The 21,425-nt window shown below is 41.9% G+C and overlaps 1 protein-coding gene across 13 annotated transcripts in view; it reads right to left on the reverse strand.

Moving 5' to 3' along the window:
* The window catches only part of fmnl3 (formin-like 3), a 28,584-nt gene extending 7,807 nt beyond the window's left edge, over window positions 1–20,777 (reverse strand). For 6 of the 13 annotated variants that reach the window (XR_013657514.1, XR_002290534.3, XM_078950616.1 and 3 more), the window contains exons 1-14: window positions 20,219–20,746; window positions 6,814–6,897; window positions 6,650–6,730; window positions 6,419–6,495; window positions 4,648–4,731; window positions 4,188–4,334; window positions 3,337–3,445; window positions 3,107–3,183; window positions 2,696–2,789; window positions 1,891–1,965; window positions 1,667–1,777; window positions 1,420–1,569; window positions 764–865; window positions 206–560 (exon numbers count right to left, since the gene is read on the reverse strand). Coding sequence is in view for 11 of the 13 variants with exons in the window: in XM_078950616.1 (XP_078806742.1) it covers window positions 206–560; window positions 764–865; window positions 1,420–1,569; window positions 1,667–1,777; window positions 1,891–1,965; window positions 2,696–2,789; window positions 3,107–3,183; window positions 3,337–3,445; window positions 4,188–4,334; window positions 4,648–4,731; window positions 6,419–6,495; window positions 6,650–6,730; window positions 6,814–6,897; window positions 20,219–20,332 (1,660 nt within the window). In the remaining 2 variants the exon portion in view is untranslated. Of the gene's footprint in view, window positions 1–205; window positions 561–763; window positions 866–1,419; window positions 1,570–1,666; window positions 1,778–1,890; window positions 1,966–2,695; window positions 2,790–3,106; window positions 3,184–3,336; window positions 3,446–4,187; window positions 4,335–4,647; window positions 4,732–6,418; window positions 6,496–6,649; window positions 6,731–6,813; window positions 6,898–20,218 lie in introns of all 13 variants that reach the window. The other 7 variants (XM_078950619.1, XM_078950620.1, XM_078950621.1 and 4 more) reach the window with 4 other exon arrangements.
* Window positions 20,778–21,425: the final 648 nt, after the last annotated feature.

The raw sequence follows: 21,425 nt of genomic DNA on the forward strand, positions 1-21,425 counted from the left end.
ATCAACAGATTTTTAAGCGTTTTCAAACTGAGATGACACACTTTGCAGGTGTTCTGCACATGCGGGTGTTCGGGGTAAAAGAGGTGGGTGCTTCCTTTTCCTGTGTGGGTTGGATGAACTGTCGTCTTGCGCAGCAGGTGCACATAAACAAATGAAACCTGTTTCCTAAAAAGTTGTGTCTCAGCTCTGACAAATGGTGGGTCACCTGAAGCAGACGGCAGAGGAGGTGGAGGTGGGGGAGGCGGTGGGGGAGGCGGAGCTTCGCTGGCTGGTGGTAAGCTGAGGTCTGGTCCTCCAGGTCCTCTTAGCACAGCCGTCGAACCCAAAGACAGCTGTCCAATGTCTCCTATAGGTATTCCAAATCCACTGCCTCCGCATCCCACACCCAGAGGCTCGATGGTGATTTCCCCATCAGCTTTCTTATGCAAGCGGATGGTGCCCTGCTGCTCCAGCTCCAGCAGTCTCCTCTCAATGTTAAAGTGCCTCTGGAATGCCGCATCCTTCTCCTTGATCATCCTCCTTAGGGTGTGGACCTGGGTGTTGGTCGACTCGTACGTCTCCTGAGCATTCACCAGGGGGCGATAAAGAGCACTATGTGATGACTTCACAAATTAAAGAAACATCCTGTTTCCTCATGACCTCATTTATGATCACATACATTTAGTCACAAGATTTTTTTAAAACGGATCTTTGCTGACGCTCAAAGAACCTTTTCCTGTTGGAGAAGCGAAATGGAAACGACATCACGCTGTCAGTGGCTTACCCGTATGACTTGCAACTCTTTGTCTTTATGGAGAAGAATTTTCTCCAAATCTGCAACTTTCATCATTGTTTCATTTTCAACTTCTAGTAGCTTCTCTGTCACCTGCAAAATGACAAGCAAAAGGGGTCACAGACCAGATTTTTAAAAAAAACGGATGAATCCCCTGCTTCACTCTTCTCTGCTGTCCCATTCAGGTGCACAATTCAACTATCAAGCAGCGTGACGCAGCAAAGCCACCACAGGTTTTTAGTTTGGATTTGATCCACATTACTCATGTTGCTCAGGAATTCAGAGAGAATCTTCACTCTGATCCTCCCCCATCATTCCTGACCCCTGACACCAGAGTTGCTCATGAAATTCCTCAGATGATGTCAGGGCTGCCTACGACCTTTCCATGTATGCAAGGACTTTGCAAAGCATTGTGGTACACAAAGGCAGCGGCTCAGGAAGAACAATACGAAGACTGTTCCACACAGTATTCTCCAGCATTCTCCACCCAATTATTATCGTAAACCACTTGTGAAAAAGCAAACAGAGTGGATTTGTAATCACTATGTGGAAACCACTATGGTAAGTACACGGCTCGTGAACCACAACAATCTCATAAATGCACGCTAAAAGCAGTGCTGGTGGTCTAGACTGGGTGGTGCACTTACATGGGACAGGTGCTCCTCCAGTTCCTCCACCTTCTCCAGGGCCGCATTCTTCGTCTCTGCATCTTCCAGCAGGCCACCCACATCAAACACATTATCCAGGTAAGCCTGGATCTGCACGGACAGTTTGTCGCTCTCTGTATGCTTGCATTTCTGACAGCAGGGAGAAAGACATAAATTAGGAGGGGGGGGGCTGTGAAGAAAATGTTTTTTTAAGAAAACAATGTAGCCAGAAAACTGCTCCCCAAACCTCCAGATAATCATCCAGTCCCAGCTTGGTGAATTCATACTGCAGATGCACTCTGAAGTTCATGTCTTCCACTGAGTGGACCACAATGTTGATGAACTGCATGCAAGCCACCTTGACAGTGAAAGTATGAGTCTGTCAATGCAGGTTCTAAGATGCAGACTGCAGTCTTGTATGTGAGTGGACAGATGGGTAATTGAAATCGAATGACATGACGTTTGTCCTACCATGTAGTCAATGTTTCCCTCCTCACTGCGGAAGAAATCCATCAGTCTCTCAAACCGGTGCTTCTCCTTGCAAACCTGAAGGAGAAGACACTACTTTTAATCTGAAATTCACCACCAGATGGTTTGACAATGACTGAAAAATGTCTTTTTTATTTATTTACAAGCTTATAATATTTTTTTAAATAAATCTTGACTTAAAACTGTTTTACTTTTAATGTGTTTTATTTTCTATACATCTCAAGCCAAATTCAGTTATAACGAAATAATCTCCTGCACTAAAATATGTTGGTAATAAATAAACAAATAAATAAATTAAACATCCCAATAATTTTAAAAGTATATTTTACTCCAAATGGAACTTTAACTGTTGTTTCAACAGCATCGATGACTCACACCTACAGGTTTGTCATTTTGGAAAATACCATCAAGAAATGACTTCTTTTTTTTTTCCACTGTGGGCTCACTCACTCTAAAGACGAACAGGCTTCTCCTGAGTTAACAGACAGAAAGCGAGACACTGAGCAAATGTCTGCTGGCTCCTGCAGGGGAGCTGATCTTTATCCCTGTGAAAGGTTGGCTCACATCTGGTTTCTTAATCCATTTGAAAAACCTCAGACGGCTCATCATCCAGCGTTGCGTCTACTTTTAGTACACATTAAATCTGATCAGCTCAGTTTTCATTTCTACACAAAACTTTTTTCTCCCTTTTATTTGATTCTTGTACTTAAAATGTTCTATTTGGCTTTTTTTCCAGCGAGTTAAGCGTTTCTGCAGTTTAGAAGTGTTTCATATTTCCTTTGAGCACCTCTTTGAAGTTGTCAAATGCTGAAAGGATGATCTCGTGACCTCCTCGGACCAGACAGACGGCAGCGAGTAACTCAAGGACCAACGCTTTTGTCCTGAAAGTAAAGGAGACATCCTTATTGGTATACAACCCAGAATGCTTTGCTGTTCTCACAAACCTTCAAACGTGAAAGTCATAACTCAGACTTTCATAAGTGTTTGCCCTTTTAGCTCTTCTTTTAAAGTGATCAGTTGCAGTGGTTTACCACTAACGTCCCTTTAGTAAACATTCATTTAACTGCATGCGTGCCTCTGATCTTCAGCTTCAGAGAGTCATGGAGAATGTGAAGCATATCATATGAAGCTGCTGCAGGGCTTTCCCTATTGTCTGACCCAGCCCTGATTCTATTAGGGTGAGGTCCTCAGATCTTACCGTGAGTTTTTGTTGTTCAGGCTCAGAGCAATTTCATTGACAGCATGTGCATGAGACATGACCATGTTGAAGCCGTACTGCAGGGTGAAAAAGGCAGAGAACAGGATGTGGTTAGAAAATTGGTGTAGGATCTGAGTGCGAGGAAAATCACTTTTCTTTTCTGTGTCCCATTTGTTATTTAGTTTGTATTTGTTCTGCCACTGTCTGAGGTTGGTGTTGCTGATTGATACCTGATAGTTCATGATGGCTCTCAAGCACATGATGCACACGTGCACATCGTCCTTTTGACTCACGAGCCGCGAGTTTTTGATGGTTCTGCTGTTTGACACGGTTCCATAGCTGCAGCAGAAAGGGAGAAGGGGAAATCGCCCAGTGATTAAATGATCAAGCATTCTTTTACTTCTGGTTTCCAGCTGTTATTTCCATGACTCTTGTTATAGGTGTGTCTCTTAAAAAGAGAGAAAATGACAGAGTATGAGGCCTGACTGCAAAAGACTTTTGGAGGTTCCAGATGCATCATGTGAAGAGCTTGGTTTCCTTGCTGCTGTCAACAGACCAAAGGTTTTTTTCCCCTCACACGGCTGTTATGTAATTGCCCTGCACACTCATCCTGTGCACACCATATTTTAGTTCTACACTTCCTGACAACTCGGTCACATACATTTGTACAACAAGCTCCTACAGTTACACCAATGTTTCATGATAGTGTGATCTCTTCTGCTGTGACGTTACATTTCTTTACAACTTTGATTCCTGTTTATGCAGAGTTGAAGAAGGGGACTGCTCCTCACAGCTGCCTCTCAGCTGTAGACAGTGCAGATGCACATCTGGGCGGATGAATGAGGACCATAAACAAAGACAGTAAAGGTCAAATGCTTTCAGATGCTGAGTCTGACTGAGTTTTTCCAGACCACAACCATGACCCAGGTCACTTTTTCTTTGACCTATTGAAGCATCAAAAAAAAAGAAGAGCAAAAAACAGCATTGAGGCAACAGGCTAGCATGCTAACACCTTTATAGCACTCAAGGTTAGCAGAGCGAGGCAATCACAGGGGTAGCCAATAGCAGGGAAGCTACATACCGCAGTACAGACTGGCGGGCGGAGCGCACCAGTGTGTTGCAGAACGGCGGCGCGCTCGAATGGTGCAGATCCTCTATGGACCTGCTCCATGATTTTGCCTTGTCCAAGAAGCCCTCCTCCCCATTTTCCATCCCATCAAAATCCAACCTGGGCCACAGACAGACAGACAAGCCAACACAGAGGCACAGGTGGAGAAGAGGGGGATGGAGGAGGTAAGGTTAGCGAGGCAGCTCGGTACAAAGCCTGGGGTTGCCACAAGAAACTGACATGAAGCTGCAGATAAAGTTCAGCACAGAAATCAGACCCAATCAGGCAAAGCATAGTTCAGCACTGAGCCACATAACTTCAGTCCAGCAACAATCCCAACACAGGCAGCTTCTCAAGAAATGCACAGGCGGCTAACTGCAGGCGCTGCTAAACACAGCCACTCAGAACAGTACGTGCACACTTGTGGACTTACATGACAGCACACTGGGCAAAGGAAAGGTACTCCACCAAGACATCCAGACCCCGATTCTCATCATTGAGGAACTCCCTCACCCACCTATGACGTAAGGAAACACAGAAGAATTAGCAAACACATTCATTCCGTTTAGTCAGTTTTTCTATTTTGTTGGGTTTTTGCAGACTAAAAGACCACCTTATACATATATATGATATTTTTGATTAGTTCTTGAGCATGGATAGTCATACATTAACCAAAAATAATAGATTGTTTGTGGGGGCTTTTTTTGTTTTTTTTCCCAAGTTTTCTTCCGTTTTCTGCTTTAAGGTGAAGAAATATCTGAACACTGAAGTAGTTCAGACGTGGAACATAACATGATCACGGGCTTACATAGGTTTTCATTTGTTCATCTTCTAAATCAATATTATACAGCAAGACAATCGATGCTGACAAAGTTTTCCTTTGCTCTTTTACTCTCATAATTTAGCCGAACGTTGGTTGTGATCTTTAAAACTGTAGCTAGTCGGTCATCATTAAAGTTACTTTTAGAGCGATAAAATTGGTTTTGAAGGACTCCTTTTTTCCCTGACTAAAAAAAACATAAGGAAGAGTCCAAGAGGGAGAGGCTTCAGATTCCTCCACCGTTTAACACCAGTTTTCTACAGAGAGAAACAGCTCCAAACAAAGGAATTCCCAGTGCAACCAGAAAGAATGTGGAGGGCATATGGCTGAGAGCACGGGGCTCAGGTTGAAGCCCAAACACTCAACAGTTTTTGTGGTCCGCCTCCCCCACATGCTCCCTTCAACTTCTTCTCTGTTTCTTCAGGAAACTCCGGGGGGCAAAAGATTGGGGTAAAAGGTTCTTAAAATAGCTTTGAAATGATGGTTATGATTACAGGCTGCTGTCAGCCCAACAGAAAGTAATGCAGAAAACCGACCAAGAAAGTCCTGAAATAAAACGAAGGAGGGCGAGGAAACACACAAAAACAGACTGAGTGAGGATGAGCAGAAGAAAGTGAAATGTAAGGAGGAAGGCGGAAAATCCGTGCTCTGCCCCCTCTTCCTGTCCCTCCACCATGCTATTTCAGGTTTCTTGGCAATCTGGAGAATAACACAGAAAAGTTCCAAAATTCACATAAAGGAACAAAAAAAGCAAATAAATCTGTTAGAATAAATCCAGCCTCCAAGGACCATCTGAAAAACAGCTTTTCTGTTATTTTATGGAAAAAAGAGATGAGATGCACGTTGTGGATGACGTCTGCTAAAATCAGATCCTGATCATTTTAATGACTGACGTGTTGGTGTTACAATTTTTTATGTATATATCAAACAAAATAAGTCCAAACCACCATCCACACTTGACAGCTCTGCCACAATAAACGACAAAATAATAGATGTGCTCTGCAGAATATCTATTGTTAAAGCCCTTGTATTTCTTTTTGCGCTCCACCGACTATGGCAACGCAACGGTCAGCCGGGCTTCCTGTTCCTCTGGCACACACAACAAAGCTTCCTTCTCCACACGATGGGGGTGTTCATGAAGCAGCACAATGACTACCATCTGGGCATTATAGGGACCAGCTCTACTGGGTTAAACTGCAGGGTTTGGCAGGTTAGAACAATAGAAGAGATCTGGGCACCAAAGGTCTACGTCTGTCCAGCAGCAGGAACCCACAAAGGAATATTTGACATGACTACAATGAAGTGCTTATTTCAGGCTTTGTTCACCAGTGAGAACATCTGGAGCAATTCTTAAAAAAAAAAAAAGCCAATAAAAATGGATTACCCAATGTGGTTTGTCCTCAGAGATATCTCCAGCTCTCGTAGGACTTTTGTGGATTCTTGAACACGCCTACGAAACTTCTATAAGAGAAAGCAACAGCCCAGTTAGAGCACATGCGTCAGAAAATTCCAGGTGTCTAAGACTATTCTGGGGGAAAAAAAAAAAAGGTTTTTGTTCAGTTTTTCATCTTAACACAAGTGCTAGAGCCTGGCTTTCAGTAAACACCAACCCCACCTTTCGTGTGACTCCTGGATCTAAGTATCCTCTGAGCTTCTGGATGTAGGTGTGAGGTGGGTTCTTCACCTGAAACCTCTCCTGCAGATGCAGAACACAGGACATGTTGTCATGCACATTCTATGCAGCGTGTGAGGACTTCAAATGAAGATGTGCTAGGTCACCTGGTCACAGATTAGATCCCACTTTTTCTCGTTGTCGTATTGTCGTAGCAGCCGGGCTTTGTCTGGAGGCAAGTTCATTGAGTTCTGTAAATACAACGGTCCAGAATTAATGCAACTGGTAAAAAGAAATCAAATCAAATCAAACTTAATTTATAGCACTTTTCCTATAAAAGCACAACACAAAGTGCTTAACATGAAAACAAAACAAAATAAATAATATAAAAACAAACACGAAAATTAAATTAGAGCCCCCCCCTCCCCATACCTACACACAGTCCCCCCACCCCTTTCACTCCCCCCCCCCCCCTAACTGATGCGCATAGACAATGAGAAATAGGCTGAGCACCAAAACAAAATGTTTGGAATTGGAAAGGCTAATAGTAATTGGAACCTCCCTCTCTGTGAATAACCACACAGCCAGCCAAATGCAGCATCACAGGCGGGGACCGGCCCCACCACAGCTAAGTGGCGATGCAGGTCCCCATCTAGAGCCGCAGCGGCTGAACAGCAGCCGACCCGGAGGGAGAGGGTCCAACTGAGGGAGCACTGGACATGAAACTGAGAATAAAAAAGTACACATACTGATAAAAGCAATAAACAATAATACATTGAAATAAGGTCAATTAAAATAAATCAGTAATAATCTAGTGTAAATTCATAAAACAAGATAAAATGGATCAATAAATACAAAAGTTAAAAATAAATAAAATAATAAAAGTAGTCAAAATGAGCTAAAAAGCATTTTTGCTCTCTGCTGCTTTCAGGTCCTCTGTTCCACAAACAAGGGCCATAACGATGAAGAGAGGCCTCTCCATAGGTTTTGGTTTTTACAGTTGGAATGGTTAGAAGACCAGTGCCAGAAAAATAGAATATAACCCTGTTTTTTTTCTGTCAATTTACTTATAGCTGTTGGAAGTCAAGCATGAGTGCAAAGACAAATTTTCAGGGACTCGCCGTGTTAAGTCATTTCCTGAGTTGACGACGAGCATCCTGTCAGAAGACATGAACCACATCTCCGGAGTCTCGTTCAGCTCACACTTTGGTTTTTTAACCACAATGTATCAGAGCCGAAGGCTGTTAGCAGACCATGTTGTCTGAAGCAGCCATTAAAACACTGCAGAACCACATGAGATGTCCTGGGGCGGCCATTTTTACTGAGCTCAAATTAAACCATAAATGCCCCATATTGTTTGTAGAGACCATGCAATAAAGTCGCTTTCTCCTTATGACAAATGCATGGGATAAAACAAACAAACAAACAAACAAAACCATCAAAATGAGATCCTGACTGAATGTTTCCTTCAGTGAGCAAAGGGGGACTAGTGAGGAAATGTGCCAGAAACAAAAAAAGGAAGCGCAACAATAAGATGAAGAATGTCTCTCCCTAAAACGGATCATCTCAGCAAATCTCTTCAAAGGAACACCATCCAAAAACTGCCCATCAGCTTGACTTTTAACCCACACACACACAAGTCGGCCTGCTGCCCAGAACTCATCGCCCTGCCCCGCTAACCTGTCCAAACAGACCAAACTGTTTTGATCAGAAACGGCTACACAGCTGTTCCACGGCCACGTCTTAGTCACAGAAACGTTGTAAATTTAGCTCCTATCACAAATGTTGCTCAGGTTCCACTTAAAGATGTGACGGTCTTTTTGCAGCACAAATTTCACATTAAATGGCAATGAACCGTTAAAAGCACACGAAAGAAATTCAAATCTAACATGACTGTGGAAGAAAAGCTGCGCAGCAGATCCATTTGAGGTGTCTTTGACTGAATATCGTGCTTAGAAAAGAGCAGAGAAATGACCAGATGTTTGACATTACGGAAGGAATGTGTCGTGTTTATAGTAGTAGTAGTAGTTTATGGCAGCAAATCTTCCCTCATGTTCGACCCACAAGCACATCTCTACCCCTCTGCATCGCAAGGGAGAAATATCAACCTACAATTCACTTTTTGGAGGGGTACGGCCACTTTTATTCTGAAAAAGTCTCAATTTAGCTCATGCCCTTCAATGGATGACCATCCTAAGAAACCCAAAGGATCCAAATTTGAGAAAGTTTTCTCCTAGAAATTAAACCTTATTTTTCTCTATGCCAGTAAAACAAAATATAATTGGATTTTATTTAAAAAAAAAACTATTAGTTTAATTAAGTGTTTATAAAGTGTTAAAAATAGTTAAAATGGTTTTGTGTTTTGTTACAGCAAAAAAGTCAATTGAAGTAGCTGCTAAATGTTTTTTAGTCCTTAAGTCATTTATTTTGACGTTTACTCTCCAAAAGAGTTGATGAAAAGCGAGTCTCCACCTCCTGCAGGATCTGCCTGCGCCCATAGCATATGAGCATGCACCTCTTTGTTTTCTCGGGCAGTCATGCATACCAAAGTAGAACTGTGGGGCAAACAGAAAGGTCTCCTTTAGTGGTAATTTAATTCAGAATTACAGGAAAGCATGGAGACCAGATGCACACGCAGATACTCATCTGCTGATAAAAGGCCAAAAACCAGATCATTGCTGCAGCATATATGATGGATTTACAATGAAGGTTAAAACAGTTTTAAAATTTAAATAAAATTTTGTATGATAATATATTTCTACAGATTTGTTCTAAAAGAAAAGCCTTGTGAATAATGACAGCAACCCCAGAGATTCGGGTGTTTGCCAGCTGCCATGTGCAGCCCCAGGTCCTGTAAACAAACAAAGGTAAGGACGGATCTGCAGCAGTCAAAAAACAACAAAAACATTAGCCAGAACGATGGAGGATGGAAAGAAAGCAGAGGAGGTCCAATTTCTGAAAAGGTTTGGGTAATTTGAGCTGAGTAACCCAATTTAGCTAATTCCATTTCACTTTCTCACACAGCGATGCTATCTTTCACTTCCTGTGTTTATAAGAAGCTAAAAGAGTTTTTTTGTGTGTGTGAGAAGCAGCAGTGGAACTTCATGGTTTGGAATTCAGCTGCCCGTTTCAGGGGAAAACACAAACAGCCCAAATTTGCCAGTAATGCTTCTGTCGCTGCCCCTGCTGCCCCTGCTGTTCCTGCTGCTCCTGCCCTCCTCCAGCACAGCCATTCTTCCTTGACCTGACAAAGGGTTCAGTGTGGAGCTTTTGTTTTGATTCGGTGTCCTACCATTCCCATCCTTTGACATTTGAGATATTTTCCCCTCACAGAATACTGTGACAATGACAGGTGGGTAGGGTCCGTTGTTCTCTGGTGCTTTTAAGAGCAAAATCTAATAGTTTGCAGAACTCGAGGAACTGGTTCTATCATCTTTCAAATCAGAGTTCCTTTTATCAACCAACACAAACACTAAAGGGGCACACTGGAAATGATATGTGTTAAACTAGTGTTACACGTCTTAATGGATTAACTAACAGCTATGGGTACATTTTGTGATGAACAGGTAATGGTAAGCTGCATGAAAAACAGATCCCATTACCCAAACGCAGGGTAAACGTGGGTCGTGGTGTGGTACAACTATTGTACAGCGCACAAGGGTGTCAATTGTGAAAACAGGGACATTTAACCTTCTCACCAATGACGGTTTCAAAGGCTCAACAGTTGGAGTAGATCATGGGTCGGGTTTCCTGAGGGGGGTAAGGGAAGCTATCGAGGACACAGCGGGGCACTTAAGTTACACACAGACCCCCACAACCACGTCCAGGGGGCAGCTCCATCTGCCCTCCTATGGACAGCCGCCTAATCCGAACTGATTTATAATCTGCCTGGAGTTGAGTTTATGACCGACAACTGCAGCAAGAAACCCTAAGAGGTCCAAATGGAGAACGGTGACTTCCAGCTTCACGCTCTAGGCTTGAACTGGAAAAGCTATATAACCCCACTGAGCCCAGCTTTTATGGCTGTGTCTGCAGAATTTAATGAGGCTGTTGCTTTCTAACTTGTTACCAGATGAACCACATAATGGGGATGAAAGACAGTGGGATGGATTTTTAGGAGCTCAGTAAGAAATGTCTCCCCTATGAGGAGGTGAAGGCAAAATAAGACAAGCTATGCCTTAAAACAAATAATAATAATCCATCTAATCCAGCATATATCTCATCGTCCCTACTGCACCCAAACTGATGTGTTTAAATGGCAGAACACGTCAGTGTTTTTATCTCCTTTGATAAAACAGGCTGTGAACTTCACCTCTCTGGGAAAGGCATGGGCGTCCAAAGAGCTCTCGGTGCTGGACAGAGCGCTTCAAAGCCATCAGGAATCTCTACTTGTCAGAGTGGGATCCCGTAGCTCAAATCAACCAAAAACTACCTGAATCAAGTGAATTTCTCCCTTTGTTTAGGTTTGAATTATCAAATTTGGAGATTATGTATATCAGTCATCAGTCTGCTGCTTTCTGCTGGTGTTTTTTTTCATTATGTCACCTCATAAATTTAAAAAAAGGTGAAGCTTCAAAGCGACAACCATTAAACAAGTGATTTTAAATAGAACTCCATGTCCCGTGTTGAGAAATAAATAGGCCTTTCAATTCAAATCAAATTCTATGACCCAGATTTCTTCCATTTGGATCGGCAGTGTCAAGCCAAGGCAAATGCTGTGCCGGTTATCTGCCATCCTGTCTTTCTCTGTTCCCCTCTTTTCTGTAATCCAAATTACAGCAAAAGCATTAGCATAAACATTACACCTCCATTTGAGAAGTAAAGCTTTTAATAATGCTGTGGTGATGGAAAACAAGGGAACAGTCAACAAGGGTTTGCAGATCTTTCCTCCTGTCAGTAGAGCCTGGAAAAATTCAGAAGTTTTGCGAAAGCAGAGCCAACAAGGAGGCAAAGAAAACACAATGAATATGGGGATTTGGCAAGCCTTTGTTTTTCTACGTAAATTAGCAGAGCATAATTTAGAAAGGAAAGCAATGCTGCAGTTCCTACCAAACCAGAAATAACTGGAGACGGTTCAAGATAAACGTCTTCCTCAGGAAAGAAGAAAAAAAAACAGTGTCAAGCCCTGGGAGAGAAGGGAAAGAGACGCGAACTTTAGAGAAGCTCTGGGCATTTGTTTGACAAACTGTTCACGATTCATTCCATGGATTAGAGGATCTAAGAAGTCCACGAGGGGGCGGAGCTCATCATATGAGATTACCTGTTTAAATGACATAATTTGTGCTACATCCAAGTGTGAATCAGGCTATGACAGAGAGTGGAACATTACCATAGAATTCTGTTAATAGACATTGCTGTCACTGCTGTTGGGTGGATTCCTCCTTTTCCTTGATACTGAAGCACATTGAGGACATAGGATGTGAGCATGGGCTGTTACAGAAGGATTTCTATGATTCTGCAGGAAATCCCAACCTGTCATGTGGATGTCACACTTGTTTTAAAAACACTGTTTAAATATAGCTATCTCTATCTGATCTGAAAGCAGCAGGAATCTTTCTGTCCACTGGAAATACAAGGACTGCACCGCATACCTTTTTGTAAATAGAACAATGTAGGGAAAAATAAAGTGTAGAAGGAGCAAAAGCCAACACAAAGCACACCACAAATGCTGCAAACAAAGCTACAGGAACAAAGGGTGTTTCTCTCACAGACAGATAAGTGACCTTGAGATAGGGAGGCTTTCCTGCCCACACTTCGGACAGGAAAGTCATTTTAGTAAGAAAGTAGTAAAAAGATCCAATCACTCTCAAAATGTAGCTTTTTGTTTTCTTTAAAAAAAAACACTTTCCAAAACTTTAATTATTTTTATAGACATTTTTACTTTCATATATTTAAAATGTGATAATTGCTTTTATTTTGCATCATATCTTTGTCAATTCAGTTTAAAATGTTGTTCATTAGTATTTAATTGCTGCCGATTTCAAATTGCATTTGTTTATAAATATTTGAATTATTTTATTGTTTTCCCCTTTTCCAATGAGTCCTCCGACTGGAAAATCTGCTGTAACCCATTGGGAGTTGGGTCATCTAGACCCACTAAACAGTGCGCTGAACCCTTTTTTCTTCAATGATTTGTGATCTTGACTGGTGTCCATGGGTTACATGAAATCCTCTCCACCTTTATCCACCTTTGTCATGGTAGGGAGAACACGTCAATGTAAGGGTGGGGTCATAGGATAGTAGAAGGGTTAAGGAGGTTTGGCTCTGGAACCTGTCTTGGTTATTGACACCGACCGACAATATTATTGTGTTTGTGTAAAACTTATAGTCTAATTTTCTCTTTTGGAATTAATCTGTTACTTTTATATGAAAAATTGTAACTATTTTCTGACATGCTGCTGATGTATTTTCTTCCAATTCGATAATTGTTTCATAACTTGATTTCACAAAATCCTATTATTTGTTATAGTCGACTTAACATTCCCAAAGTAACCTCCCAACAGTAAATCAGGAGTTCCCAGCTGTGACGTGAGATTTTTCTGCTTCCTCTGCCCTCATGCTAGAACACAGAACTATCTATGCAAAACAAAATCCTCTCCAACACACACTCTCCTCTCAATCCAAGTTGTGCTCTTTTTTGTATGTAACCCATAAATCTGAGTGTTAGCATACAAGAAAAGTTTCCTGTCAGCTCTCTCCAGCACATCCACATGGACATTCCACACAACAACAGGAAGGTGGTGAAATGTTCCTTCCGCTCCATCAGTCAAAGAGCCCGTTTGTTTGTTTGAAGCATCATTGATGGACAGCAGTGATAACTTGGTACAAACTACAGGCGCTTATCACCAAAGTCTTTTTGAAGGAGAACCAACAGTTTGAGATAAGGAAGGAAAATGCCCCGCAGGCCTAGGGCGCCTTGTGAAGTTAAATGTTGCGGAGCCTCAAAAATGTGCGAACTTAAGAATGGGCGCTTGTTTACACGTACTTATCTGTGATTTGTTTCCAAAAACAATGGTGACACAAAACTGCAGCGGAAACATTTTTTAACAAACCGTATCAAGGAAATACTAACACAATTGAAAGCATGGATGGCATTTTTCGAAGGAGACACTACAATTGATCATCCATCTGAGGTACGCGTACATTCCTGCGTCGCAGACATCCTGCTTTTTCCCCTTCTGTGAGTCCATGCAGACCCCAGGGAAGCCCCAGCCGGCAGACGATATGCACGGGGAATGTTGGGAATGCAGGTCCACAAATGCCTCAATAACTCATGTCCACCAGGCTTTTTGACACACCGCCCAGTTAAAAAAGATTAAGGTCTGACAAAGTGAAAGGCCAACAAATCAGCTGGGCTAAGGAGAAACGTCAAAGCTCTCTATGGGAATGTTTTGCTGTTTTGTTGAAAAGAAATAGCAAAATTAAAATAAAGAGGAAGGAAAACTGAAAGAAAGCCCAGGCTCTCAGATTATGTCACCAGTAACACATCTTAAAAGATCCCCCACTAGTTCCCAATATGACTTCATTCACCCCAAGAATGACCTTAAAAAGACAAAAGCAGAAGTTCAGAGACTATTGGGAGGAAAAAGAGAACTTCTTGCCATTGATAATGCTCACCAGCGTTAGCAACCTGCTGGCTACTTAAACACGCTTACAGCAGTTCTTCTGAGCACTCAAATAAAAAGAGTGAAGCAGCACAAAAGGCACCAGGGTATGAGGCCCCCCTTACTAAAACAACACTGACTGACAGAGTCCCCATTGTACTGAAGAGGAAACCACTTCTTAAACCTACAGACCTGCTGCAGCTGCATTGAAGCCCCCAGAGAAACGCTCAGCTGCACACATACCAAAAAAAAAGTCCTGCATAATTAGTGTGCTATTCAAATAAGATGCTACCTATAAATATTTCAGTGGTAAAATGACACAGAAAGACAAACTCTGATTTTATAAAAAAATTGCATGCAAACATACCTATACCTAATGTGTTTCTGAGTATGAATGTGCAGACAGCAGCTGGTAAAGTTAGCTTGAAGGCAGATGTTAACAGCTGCCCTAAGACTCTGTTGACTTTTATACTTTGGTTGTTAGCAGGAGATTTATTATTGTATAAAAAGAGATTTTTTTTCCCCAATGTTTTTATATGTTGAAGGCCAACTCTGATCATATTTTGATCTAAAATCGTTGTAAAATTTCATCTACATTTCTTTGGCAACTACTCTCTCCAATCAGGAGTGAGCACCTTAGAACGCAGACCCCTACCACTGAAAGCAGGCTCAGGAGAATCTGTCAATCAAATGCTCTGAACGTTCGACGCGACGCCACATACTTCAACAGACGCATCTTATTGGTCAGTTTATGACTTGAATAACTTGCACTATGGCAAAACAATTTCTGAAAAAGGACTAGGATTAGCAAGAACATGTTAATAAAAGGTAGTATAGCAAGAATGGTTATTCTGAAGGATATAATGGCTGAATAAAACCTGTTATTTCTCAGTATGGGATTTCTGCTTTTTGGGAAATTGGAACCAGCGGGTACTTCCAATTTGGAACGTGAGGGTTTGTTCAGTCCAGTTCATATTTTACTGTCAACGGTTGTTTTCTAGGACATAGCTTCTGTAGAGCGGCAGTAGTTCATTAGAAATTCAGCTTTGAGTTGTGGGCGGGACTATGTGGCCAGAGCAACTCCGCCCCTCCTTACCCTCCCCTTTGCTAAGAGCAAGCAGCAGGGAGCTTGTGGACCCAGAATAGTTTCAGTCACAAACAAGCTGTTTTTCACACAGCATTTATTTCTGCTTCTCATTTGCAACAATTTTAATAACGAAATACCGGGAATTGCAATGTTGAGCTTAATTTTCTTCATATATGTCCTCCATCCTCAGAAAAATCCCACAACAACCTGTTAAAAACACCAAAAACAAAACTGAGCAGTCTCTTACTTCACATATACAGTATGATCCTGAAGAGCTCCTGATCTAGCATCAGCCGTAACAATGAGCATGTGTTCCAAAGGATGTGCTAAAACCAAGTAAAGGTAATAAGAACCTCATGCATGTCTATGTCATGTTCTTTGGCTTGGTCTTTATGTTCTAACATTTCTGAGAAGGAAGGGAGATGATTTTTTAGGAACCTCTAAATAAAATTCAGCCCAGACTCCTGAATCTTTGTACTCTGAGAAAGCCAGGTGTGCAGGCCTGATCTGACCCACTTTTGCTCCCAGACTAACTGCACTCTGCACACTCAGCTCCCATAAACACCTCTTCCTGGGGTGCGTTGATATGTGGCTGGGCCGGCTATGTGTTTACGCTTAAGTGATATAACTACCAACAAACAAATTTACTGTCAGAAAAGAGGCGCTTTCAGACAAAGCCAGGGAAAAAAACTGCAGACACAGTTTAACCGATCAAAAATGATTTAGGTTTTACACTTTTAAACTCTTTGCACAGCTTGACTGCATTAGTTTCACTTCAGAGTCATCTATCAGGAAGCTAAAATACACTGATGTCAGACGGAGCGCCGGAGTCACACTGTCAGCATGTTTGACACCACTGGCAGAAATTGAACCGCTTTATTTGTAGTTTTTCCCAATACGTGCTCCCATTTCATTGTGACATCTCTTTCAAACACATCCATGCCTCAGAAGAGTCTTTTGGTGCAATCCAATAGAGTAAAAAGCTACATGTGAGCCGTTGGTAAATCTATTACAACCAAGAACAGTGGCAGGCTGCCAGTTCAAAGGGAATTTTCCTTATTTTGAGTTCTTCTGAGGCCTTAATTCAGACCAGCCCACAGGAATCCATCAGCGGATCAGAGCTTTGAAATACCACTGGCTCATCTCTCATCGTTTTCCTGAGAACAGAATCATGTGGAGACGGTCATTTTTTAGGCCACGGTGAGAGGGAATTCGGGGAAAAGGGAGACAGGAAAAGCTGGCTGGTTCCATTTACATCTGTAAGGACACAAAGCCACGGATAAGTACAAGTCGACTAAAAAACAGCACATACTAAGACCCAAGTCATCCGTGTGGCTTTAAAGCTATCTATGTGCATCAGTGAGGTCTAAAGGCATCCATATGTACACATCAGGTTACACATGAGCAGCCACTAATAAGAACACACATCTTATTGTGAACTATATCAACCACAACAACCACTGACTGAGAAACAATTTCCCCCATAAAGTCAAGGAATAAAATGCCAGGCAGCTGTTTCCATCCACAAAGCTGAAGCTGAGTCTGTAGATTCTTTAGGACAAAAGCGTCAAGAGGGAAATGATGTCTTTAGCACATGTTGCCAGACCTGACCAAGACATTTTATTAGCGGACCGCATGAAGTAGTTGCAACCAACCCAGGGTCCTCGCCCCTCCTCCACTACCGTTCACTGTCTACTGTAGAGCAACCCTGTTTTAGTCATTAGCGCTGGGATATTGCTACGCTGGCAGAAGCTGCTGCGCCCATGACATCATAATGGGCTGCAGTCCGTCCGATGGGACGTCTGTGTGCTCTGCAGGGGGGGCAGTATCACAATGGATAGGTAGACATTTGCACTAGCAAGCCATCTTGCAACAGGAAACTCCACAGGAAAAGATGTGGCCCGTTTCAAAACATCCATTTATGGAAAGCTGAGGCTGCAACAATGCCATTTGTGTCTCTGCTGACAAACAGTGAAGAAAGATGAGAAAAAGCTACATGTTTCAGTGGCCAGACCTAACAGGATTCTGGGACAGCACAGCCATGACCTTATCTCCCTAAAGAGCCCCAATCACCATGCCATGGTGTTCCTGTAGCTCCAAACAAGAGGCTAAAGGAGCAGAAGCAGCCATTGTCTGATAAGGACTCTAAAATATACAGTGTTGTTGTTTTTTTCCTACAAAGTAAAGGAAACCTGGTGCTATGGAGAAGAGCGGGTGGGGTAAGAGAAGTCGAAAACGTTTCCCACTTATGACTGAACTGTTGAGTCTACGACTCGCTGCATAGAAATCATCCACACGCTACACAGTTGAGCATAATAACAGGGGTTGTCTTGATGTTGTCGGGCACTCGAACAACGACAGGCCACTCTGCTTCAGCCAGGATGTATCCTAATTGTAATACACAACTCCTTCTTTTGCTTCCTCATGGGAAAAGTACACAAGTTCAAAGACGTTCTTATAATACCTCAACGTAGCTGAAGAAGTTATCCGAATGCAGACCATAGACTTAAGTTGTCAGAGTATTCCTGATGGCTTTTTTTTCCCTCTGTTGATCTTTTTTGTGTTTACTCACTTGTGGCTAATGGCTCTGGCAAGCAAACACTGGCTTTGTCCCAGAAACATGCAGCACCCACAAAGTGTTCAGATGTGACACTACTTGAAAAATGCTGTGAAGATCCAAGCTCCTTGGCGTTTAGTGTTGTAATTAAGGACATAAACGGCTAAAACCCAAGAGCGGGGTGTGGTTATGTTGAAATGTGGGGTGAAGACACACAAAATAAGCACCCGTGAAAAATGACCGGGCAAAATGATCAAGGAACAGACGGGCGGTGCTGCCTGTATTTCAGGAACCCTTTGAATTGTCTCTTTGAAACTTGTGTATTTCTGATAAAGCAGCAGATTAAACGGATATTACAGAACTTTCAAATCAAAAGACAAAAAAGTGCAAAAATATGCCACTTAAATGGCTTTTAAAAATAGATTTATTCCTTATATGTCAATCCAAAAATTGTGTTTTGTTAAGGATACCATTTGTCACATAAGAACATTGACCAAATTCTAATTATAAACACTAACAGAATGTAGTTTTGGGGATTTAAAATTTGGATTTGATGAAACACTTTTATCCCAACCTTTGCGGTAATATTACAGCATTGCAATCATTCACTGGGTGTATAGTGCTATGACTGCCAAATTACAGGATAAGTTTAAAATAGAGAAACTAGGTGTGATCCCTATTTAACAGCAATTACATCAAAGTCCTGTGAGCAGTTATTTCTACACAGCCTCATTATTAGTAATGATAATGCTAATAAGTAATGATAATCCGATAATGCTTGTTAAAAAAACACTCAGATGAAAATCGTGTTTGTTGTGGTTTTAACATGTTTGTTGTGGCATTTTTCTTTTGTCGCACCACCTAATTTTAGGTTGAATTTGTGAGGGGCTGTGGGCTTGCAGGCAGGAGAGCATGCAAGCAGATGGATAATGGGAAGTAGGAGCGGGCTTACTCCACACCAGCTGTCCTGCCCACAACCAAGAAGCAAATTTCCACTAAATGCCTGCCGCTTTGCAGAAACTGTCCTAGAAAACAACACTGTTTTTTGTTGTTTTTTGGCTTGAAACGGCATAATCATAATTAAAAGACCACTGGGAACACTTTACAAAAGATGATCTGAGTGGATTTTCATTTGACAGATTGCAAGGCTTTAGGTGGTTGCCTAGCAACTTTAGGGCAAAATTTAAGGACATCAGTTTGCCTCGCCCTTATATAGCAAGTTCTGAAAAGTAAAGACCCCGAAAGTTAAAAAAAAATATATATATATATATATATATATATATATATATATAATATTAAAATATTAAAGCAGGAAAACCAAATCAAAAGCAAAAATTTGTGGGTCTGAATAAGGACACCCATTCTAAAAGTTGCATAGAGAAAAAGGCCATTTAGTAAACTGATGGAGCAAAGGGAATTCGAACTGTGTTGAAACACTTACATTAGATTTTCAAGGCACTAAAACTTATGGAGTGACGCATCTTGGGTGTATTCTGTTAGTATATCAATTAAAAATAATGTTTTTAAATCCTGATGAGGACATGTTGGGGTGGAATCAGAGCTCAACATCAAAAACAACAGAGGCGCATGGGAGATTCCGAGCACGCGCTGAAGATGAGATGACAGGAGCGTCGCTGCTTCATTCTCCTCCTCCTCCTCCTCCTCCTCCTCCTCTTCCTGGATGTGCAGACAGGAGGCGGTAGGTGTCTGCTCCTTCCAACAAAGCGCTCCTACGGCTCCGCTCAGCAGCAGACTGATGTGCGGGGAGGAAGGAGGTGAAGGGGAGGGGAGGATTCCTCGGATGTGGGAGTTTTGGGGGAATTCAGAAAATGTTGTTTTCAAAGAAAGTTTGCCGCATAAAAAAAGAAGTCTTTACAGAAAAGTGTTGTGTTTGTTATATAAAAAAAATCCTCAGTTACTCTTCCTATTTCTGTTAAGCCATTATCTGAGGGTTTCGTCTTTTATCCCCACACCCACCACCACGCCGCGTCGCGCCGCGCGGAGACTTTTTGAGCCAAGTTGTGTGACTTTAGCAGACAAAAGAACCGCAGGAGCGGGTCAGAATGAGGGGCGGGATTCGGTTAATGTAGCAGCGGTTCATGATGGACAATTAAAGCGAGAGGTGTGATGACAAACACACAGAGACAGACAAAACAGCGACAGTACTTTTCGACACAAACAAACCCCAGTGAGTGAGTGTTGTTAGCCATCTTTTAATCTGTTAGTTCAGCTAATTAAGCTAGCAGCAACTCGAAGATGAAAACAGATTAAGATGGAATTTATTATTGAAGCTAACTTTTGCTCCACTTTTGACTAAAACTCACCAAAACAATGGCGAACTTCTCCTCCAGCTCGGTGGGGTCGGGCATGGGCACCTTCAGAGGCATGATGTGATGCTTCATCTCCGACTGTCCGTCCACACTTTCTATGTTTCCCATGGCTTTGCTGTCAACTACAAAGCGTCCGTCTCTGTGGTAAAAATCCAAGCAGTGAGTTTTCGAAGTATTCCAGTTGTTTCATTCAAGGATGAATTCAAATAATCCACGTTTTGGAGTCCAGTTAACGTCGCAAAATGCCATTTACCCACAACCGTGAGTTAAGATGAAATTCCCCTTCAAAAGAAAAACAAAAAGTTCAAAAGTTTCTACAAAAATACAGCTGTATTTTCTTCCAGTTCGCAGACCCTGGTTTACCCGGCCAATCCATAACTTCAAACGGGGTTTGTTTCACTCTTGAAGCTAACTTTTTTCATCTGCCTACTCACTGTAATAGTTCTAGATGCTGCTCAACTTTCTTGGCTCCGCTGTATTTCCATTCATTACTGTTGTATGACCCTCATTAAGCGCTGTGCCGCTACCTCCACTCAGAGTGCAAGTTTTCTTCACAAGTCCCGCCCTCACCGGAAAAGACGTAGCTTCCATTGGTTTGAAGAGCTGTCAATCGTGGATCCTTTTCTCACATCTGTAAGCATTGAGATCGCAGCTGGACAGATGACTGATGGCATGCGCCACACCGCCACCTTGTGGTAAGGCATTGAAAAGACATCTGTAGATCATAAAAAAGGGGACTTTAAAAAAATATTTCTAACTTTTATTATTTCCTTTTTTTACATCACAGGAATTCAAAGCTAAGAAGAACGTTGTATCCCACAGCAAAAGGAAAAACAAATAAAGAAAACAAACATAACTTTAGGTATCTGAGAGTGCAAACAACAATAGTATTTAAGTCTATGTAGGGGTGTAACGATTAATTGATGAAGCGATTTAGATTCCTACAATCCAACCAAATTGATCTGTCTGAGGCAAGTTGTTTATCGAATCAAATCGAATCAGCTTACACCATAAAAAACCGTTTCAAAATTAGATAAATTGCTAATCCATATTTGAAAATACCATTAGGATTGAGGCAGGGTAGGTTTATTTCACTATATCGTAAAAACAACCAAGTGCAACATAGTGGACAACACACATGCAAAAATTGATTAAACCATCATTACAGTCCAATGTGTAGAAACACTTTGACTTGTGCGAA

This window comes from Oryzias latipes, chromosome 7 (genome assembly GCF_053564925.1).
Source record: "Oryzias latipes strain Hd-rR chromosome 7, Olatipes_Hd-rR_3.1".
NCBI lineage: Eukaryota > Metazoa > Chordata > Actinopteri > Beloniformes > Adrianichthyidae > Oryzias > Oryzias latipes.